Genomic DNA, 7,490 nt, shown 5'->3' with positions numbered 1-7,490 from the left:
CCTAGCTTACGGCGGTTTTGTTTGATCGGTTTGAACGTGGGGTCTACGTTAAGCTTATGGGTGGTGACATTAGTGTATATGCCTTTCATGTCACTGGTGGTCCATGCAAAGGTTTTGACATTCTGTTTTAGGAATTCGATGAGCTCCTTTTTGGTTTCGAGAGGTAGCTCGGATCCGATGCTTACCTGTTTTTCAGGATTTGAGTCGTCGATGCAAACTTTTTCGGTGAGGTTCTTAGGAGGACCTCGGATATTTTGTTGCATTTCGCGACTTTCCTGGACCTGTAATTGCTATTGGGGGGATTCTTTTATGATCTCGAATCCACCCAGGTAACAGATCCTCGAAATCTTTTGGCTGCCGAGTATGGTAGCTATTCCATCAGTTGTTGGAAATTTCACGCATTGGTGATAAGTCGAAGCTACTGCTTTCATCTTGTGAATCCAAGGTCTTCCGAGGATTGCGTGGAAAGGAGATGGTTTGTCGACAACTATGAAGTTGGTCATTTTCATGACTCCGCCGGCTATAATTGGGAGCTTAATTGTTCCCAATGAGGTAGCTGTTTCGCCTGAGAAACCAACGAGGTTGGATTTCTGGTCGACGATTTCATAGTCGTCTATTTCCATTCCCTTTAATGCGTTGTAAAAAATGAGATCGACAGAGTTTCCGGTGTCGATCATGAGCTTAGGTACCTCGTACCCTGCTATGTTTAATGTTACAACAAGGGCATCGTCGTGAGGTCTGTCGAGGTTTGATGTCTCGCTTTCCCAGAAAGAGATTTTAGTGTTAGACTCGGGTTTGATCAGTTTGGGCTGAGTGTTTGACACAGCCTTCCGTACGTGACTTTTGATGGAGTTAACGGAGTCTTGACACACGTCGGACCCTCCGAGGATGTAATCAACCCTTGAGCCAGGGCTTGACTGGGGAGGTGTTTTACTCAGGAGGGCTTCGATTTGGAGCTTTTTCCTTGGGGAAATTTTCCAAGGACCATGTCGACTCTCTTTTTGGGAGCTGGAGGTGGCGAGTCAGTTTCCTTTTCAGGTGACCTCTCGCGTTTCGGGGAGTTATCTCGGGGACCTCTCTTTTGGTGAGGGGGCGGCTTTTTAAGGTCCACGTCTTTTATTTAGGAGCCAGCTATCGTTGGAGGTCCCAGCATTCTTCGGTTGAATGTCCTTTTCGATCGTGGTAGGAGCAGTGTTTGCTCTCGTCGTAGCCTTTGGACCAGGGGGCTTTGGCTGTCGCGGCAACAGGTTTTTCGTCCTTGTTGTCCTCGATTACATAAGAGTGCTCTCCCTGAGTCTGATTGTTTCGGGAGTTTCCCCTTTTATGAGGTCCCTTTCCGTCGGAGGCTTCGACTTTCGGGTGATTCTGGGATTTTCTGTGGAGCTTATCTAACGCTGCTGTTTCCTCTTCCAAGGTAATGTATCTAGAGGCCTTATGGAGGGCGTCGTCGATAGTTGAGGGAGGATTTAGCGTTAGCTCCGAGAAAAAGCCTGATTTGTACCAGAGACCTCTTCTAAGGGCCTCAATAGCTACCAGATCGTTAGGATTCGAGAGCTTAGTTCTTACTGCCCTGAATTTCTCGATGTAGACTCGCAGTGAGTCTCCCAATCCTTGTCTGATCTTCCAGAGGTCAGCCTCGGAGGCTTGCTTTAGGATGTGGGTTGAATATTGCTTCATAAAGGCGTTAGCCAATTGGTCGAAGCTGTCTATAGAGTTTGGCTCGAGGCCAGAAAACCATTCGAGGGCAGTTCCGACCAGGTTTTCAGCGAATGTTCTACAATACCCCGCATTGCATTCCTCTTTTGTGAAATGAGCTTTAACGATGGCTAGTCTGAAGGCTCTTAAATAGGCCTTTGGGTCTGCGTTCCCATCGTATTCGGGGATCTTAATTTTTCGAGTATCTCTTATGTAAGAATTGGAAATTCTATCGGTGAACGGAGTTCCACGAGTTTCCTCAATTAGGCTCTCGATTTCGGGAGCTGAGCTCGTCGCTTTGTGAACTTGAGCTCCCAATTTCTGGAGAGCAGCGTGGGTTCGCTCCATGTATCTACGAATTGCGTCAGGTCCCTCGAAGGGAAGGACGTTTTGGTCATTATCAGATACTCGGGGAACAGGTTCCTGGCGGAACCTAGCTCGATCGTTTTCCCAGTTAGCTGGCGAAACAGGTCGCTCATTGGTCCTTAGGTTCCGAGCGAGATTAGTGCGGAGGACTGCAGGATCAGCATCCGTCCTTTGGTATTCGTCGGTATTGGGGTTGAAACCCTAGTTTGAAACACCGAGGCTAATGTTCTGCCCCTGGACAGTATGCTGGTTCCTGCTCCAGACTCGGAAGGAGGTGGCGGCGGAGGCAAACGGGTGCTCCCACCAGTGTTTCGATTAGGCATGGAGCTTGTTGTAGCTACATTGCTCCCCATGGTGCTGGTAACAGGTGGGGTAAACGTAGGAGCTGTTCTAGTGCGAGGCGTTCGGAAAGCAGGTTCCTGCCCATCTGCTCCAGGGCTATCGGGGAGAAGTCCAGGCGCTCTCGAGGGAAGGAAGGGTCAGCTAACCGTTCATGGAATGTGACTCCTCTTCCCTGGTGGACGGACGGTTGGGTCGTTGCAGATTGAGATCTGGTTATCTCTTCGAACTGTTGCTGCCGTTCGGCTAGCTGTTGCACCGTTCGCTCGGTTTCTTGAGCTTTGTCCACTAGCTGGAGCATCTTCCGACGGATCTCAGAAAGCTGAGCTTCCGTTTGGTTCGGAGCGGATTGATGCGATGGGTTATTAAGAGCTGAGGACCCAGAGTTGGTCCCTCCGGAGGTTCTCGGGTTATTTGCCCCCGGAGCGGTGCGATTCGGTGAGCTATTGCTCTGGTTCGATTGATCGGGGTTAGATGGTTTGTTCCATTGACTGGATTCATTCTTAAGCTTTGGAGAAAGGGATTCGATTATTTGTCCCCACAGACGGCGCCAATTGTGAGAGACAAGGTTTCACCTCAGGATTCTAGGTAAGGTCAAAAGGAGGTACAAGAAGATTCGTGGGCTGAATCCCGTTAGGAGCTTTGAGAATGAATTGATACTTGTATTGATGATTTGAATATAAAGGTTACAAGAAGATGAATAAGAGATTACAAAGTTTAATGAGAAAGATTGTAGAACTAGTGTGTGATAAGTCGTAATGACGTGATCCCCTTTCTAATCTTCGAGGTCTTCTTTAAATAGCTTTGAATTTCCCTTTGATTGTCTTTAACAGATCTCCGTGATCTTCTCCTCTTGTTGAGGAACTCGTAACTGCCCCCTGTTGACCGGGTCCTGCGCTCTTTCCGTTTGTGATATGAGCCTCCTCTTCGACGTAGTCTCCGGAGGTTATGGTCAGCTTCCTGTCTTTGGCTCCGTGTTGAGCTCCAGCTGAGGTCGCCGATACGTATTGGGCTTTATCTTAGCCCAGAACTCATTCAGGTTCCATAGCTAGCTAATGGGCCATATTTGGGCCCAACACAGCCCTTGAGGCCGATTCTCCCGTAGGGGAGGTCAGGACCAGTCCTACCCCTGCGCCTCTTACATTGCTGGAGCCATCCACGTGCAGGGTCCATTGACCTTCTTCCGCTTCTTTTCCCAGGAGCGTAGTTTCTAGATCTGGGTCTGGAAGCATAGAGGGAGAGAACTCAGCCACGAAATCAGCTAGGACTTGGGACTTGATAGCGGCGGCTGGGCTGAAGATCACGTCGTATTCTCCCAATTCTACGGCCCATTTCGCCAATCGTCCTGATACCTCGGGTTTATGAAGGACTGCTTTGATAGGGAAGGAGGTGACTACCACGACTTGGTGGGACTGGAAGTAGGGACGTAATTTCCGGGCCGCGACCACTAGGGCGAGGGCTAGTTTCTCTAGCTGGCTGTAGCGAGTTTCTGCGTCTAGCATGGACTTGCTGACGTAGTATATGGGATGCTGCCTTCTTTCCTCCTCCCTTACGAGGACTGCGCTAACTGCGTGTTCGGACACGGCAAGGTAAAGCAGTAGGGTTCCCCTTCTAGAGGTTTAGATAGGAGTGGTGGAGTAGTGAGATAGGCCTTGAGGTCGGACAGTGCGACATCGCACTTCTCTGTCCACTGAAAGTCCTTAGGGTTCTTTAGTGTTTCGAAAAAGGCGTGGGACTTGTCAGAAAGCCTGGAGATGAATCTGCTGAGGGCTGCCATTCTTCCCGTGAGTTTTTGAATCTCTTTGACGTTCCGTGGGGGAGGAATCGCCTGGATGGCCCTTATTTGCTCCGGATTTGCTTCTATGCCCCTATGGGTGACTATGTATCCCAGGAATTTCCCGGAGCTTACTCCAAAGGAACATTTAGAGGGGTTGAGCTTCAGGTTTTATTTCCTCAGGGTGGTGAACGCTTGCTGGAGATGTGGGATATGATCCTCCGAGTCAAGAGATTTTACCACATGTCGTCGATGTAGACTTCCATGGTCTGGCCTATCTAATCGGCAAACATCGTGTTGACCAACCTCTGATAGGTGGATCCAGCATTCTTTAGACCAAATGGCATGACCTTGTAGCAGTAGATGCCCTTAGAAGTCATAAAGGACGTATTTTCTTGGTCGTCGGGATGCATCAGGATTTGGTTGTATCCCGAGAAGGCGTCCATGAAGCTCATTAGTTGGTGCCCAGCGGTGGCATCCACTAGCTTGTCTATATGAGGCAAGGGGAATGGATCCTTTGGGCAGGACTTGTTAGGTCCGTGAAATCGATGCAGACCCTCCATTTTCCATTTTTCTTTTTCACAACCACCACATTGGCGAGCCAGTCGGGATATTGCACTTCTCTTATGAACCCTGCGTCGAGCAGGTTCTTGACCTCTTCGTTAATGATTTCATCCCTTTCGGGAGCGAACTTCCTTCTCTTTTGTCTAACAGGAGGATGCTCGGGATTCACTTGGAGCTGTTGCATGATGACGCTGGGGTCGATTCCGGGCATGTCTTCGTGGGACCATGCGAAGCAATCGGAGTTAGATCTTAGGAAATCGATCAGCCTCCGTCTCAGATCCTTAGGCAGCTTGGAGCCTATCTTGAGGTTCCGCTCCGGGTTTCCTTCTATCAGGGGGACTTCGTCCATGTCTTCAACCTCGGGTTCTTCGGCATGAGGAACGAGAGGCTGCTTCTGTAATTGCTATAAAGCTTGGGTCCTTCCCTTCAGGGTAGTTTGATAGCAGGACCTAGAATTTTCTTGATCCCCTCTAATGACCTTCACGCCCCAGGGGGTAGGAAATTTTACCAATTGGTGGAGGGTTGATGGTACGGCTCCCATGTCATGGATCCAGGGCCTCCCTAGTATTACGTTGTAAGACGACGGACAGTCGACGACCAAGAACTTGGTGGTTTGGTTTATTCCCTCGGTGTAGACTGGGAGAAGGACTTCTCCCTCGGTTTGCTTCACCTCTCCGCTAAATCCCACGAGCGGGACCGCTTTCCTGGTTAACGTTTTAGGGTCTAGCCCTAAATCCATATAGGCCGAGTGGAAGATAATGTTGCTGGAGCTGCCATTGTCTACCAATATTCGTTTAACCAGGCAGTTGGCTATAACAAGCGAGATAACGAGGGCGTCATGATGGGGAGCAAGGACTTGTTCCTGCTCCCTCGCAGTAAAGCTGATTTCATCCGTTCCCAAGAGTGGGCGCTTGGGAATGTCAGTCTCTCGACCGTTTCTAGCATTGCGAGTACTTCGTTTGGCTGCGGCGCTGCTGATCCCGCTTACTTCTGATCCTCCGGAGATGACGTGGATCACTCGTTCTTGCGGTGTAGGTAGCGCAGGAACCGCTTCATTGGGGAGAGCGGGGCCTTCTCTGTTAAGGAGATCCTTGGCCTTATCCGAGAGGAACTCCCTTAGGTAACCCTTCTTGAGGAGCTCGGCTACTTCCAACCTTAAGGCTACGCAGTCTTCCGTGGTATGGCCGTGATCGTTGTGGAATCCACACCATCTTTTAGGGTTCCGGGTAGCGTCAGGGGACCTCATTTTAGGTGGCCACTTGACTTGTGGGCCCATCTGCCTCAAGACTCCAATGAGCTCCGGTTTGGATATCGCTAGGTGGGAGATGCTGGGCCAAGTTGAAACCATCATTCCTTCGGACCGAGGTAATGGGCGATGTTGGTATCTGCCCCTGCTCTGATTAGTGGATTCCCGGGAAGGTCGGGATCGGATGGTTTCTTCACGCTCGTCTTTCGATGATTTGGAGGACTTCTGATCGTACTTGGAGGAAACCTTGGCCCTGCTCACGACGTCTTCTTCCCACCTTACTTGGGCCCAGGCACGGGATAGTACATCCGCCATGTCTCCGCATCTGTACTTGGTTAATTCCTTGTAGAGCTCTCCCTCCGGGAGTAGGCCCTTCTTGAAGGCCGAGATTGCTGTATCGGCGTTACACTCGGGTATGGAGACCTTCTCTTGATTGAAACGAGCTATGTAGGAGCGTAGGGATTCGTTTCTGTATTGTTGGATCTCGTAGAGGTCATCTGATCTCTTCTCCAGGTGGCGGCTACTAGCGAACTGTTCCACGAACTTGTCGCTGAGGGCGGCGAAGGATTCTATTGACCCCGTGGGGAGGTTGATGTACCATTGGAGGGCAGGACCGGTTAGAGTTGACCCGAAGCCCTTGCACATGGTGGCTTCGCTTGCGTCTTTCGGAATAGCCACGGCTACCATGCGTTGCTTGTACTGGGCGATGTGGTTGTCAGGATCTCCTGTTCCTTTGTACATCTTGATGCTCGGAAAAGAGAACTTTCGAGGCATCTCGATCGAAGCAATCTCATTCACGAAAGGCGTGTCGGAGTACGACCTTGGATCACTTCTACGGATGGGGGGAGCTACTCCGGGGAGCCTTTCCACCATGGATTGGATGGTGCCGAATTTTTCGGATACCACCTTCTCTAGGTAAGCGGCTAAAGCTGGATCCGAGATCTCAGGATGATCAGGTGAGTATTCTTCGTCCTCGGTATCGGATTCGTCTTCTTCTTCTTCTCGGGTTATGTCTTGAATGTTTTCTTGACCGTCAGGTTCGTCTCCGGGCTGCTGAGGCGTTTCCTCGTCGTCGTGCGGGGTGTTGAGCGAAGCCATAGGTCGAACTTTGGTTCTGAACCTTTTTTGTTTGTTCCCTACTGCCCCGAGGGATCGGTTTTCTCGTCTGATAGCGATGTTCTCGGCTTCCATGGCGTCTAGCTTCTCGGCGCTTTGCTGGAGTTGCTTGGAGTGTTCTCCAAGTTGATCTTTTAGGTATTGAACTTCCTGGACGAGTTCCAGACCTGCAGGTGCGGTTTCCTGAGCCTTGTGAAGGTCGGTAATTTGACTCTGAAGGGTTTCGAATCGGCTCAGAAGCTCCTTCTCCTTCGGGGTCAGATTGGCTTGATTGGACTCGTCTTCCGATGCCATCGTCACGCAGTTGAGTTACTCCCCTCCTTCTAGCGCCAAACTGTTGTGATATTTTTGTGTAGGGTCGTTTTAGTACTACGGAACACTGGAAGACTA

The 7,490-nt window shown here is 50.2% G+C and overlaps 1 protein-coding gene across 1 annotated transcript; it reads right to left on the bottom strand.

The window, feature by feature from the left end:
* Positions 1–290: 290 nt before the first annotated feature.
* On the bottom strand, positions 291–2,043 carry LOC130501628 (uncharacterized). Its single transcript, XM_056996469.1, has 3 exons — positions 1,595–2,043; positions 1,220–1,513; positions 291–963 (listed from the first exon to the last, which is right to left on the bottom strand). The coding sequence occupies exons 1-3, from the start codon at positions 2,041–2,043 to the stop codon at positions 291–293; spliced, it is 1,416 nt and encodes a 471-aa protein (XP_056852449.1).
* Positions 2,044–7,490: the final 5,447 nt, after the last annotated feature.

The sequence above is a fragment of the Raphanus sativus genome, unplaced genomic scaffold, assembly GCF_000801105.2.
Source record: "Raphanus sativus cultivar WK10039 unplaced genomic scaffold, ASM80110v3 Scaffold0236, whole genome shotgun sequence".
Taxonomy (NCBI): domain Eukaryota; kingdom Viridiplantae; phylum Streptophyta; class Magnoliopsida; order Brassicales; family Brassicaceae; genus Raphanus; species Raphanus sativus.
The sequence above is the reverse complement of the archived record's forward strand: the minus strand, read 5'-3'. Positions and strand labels throughout refer to the sequence as shown.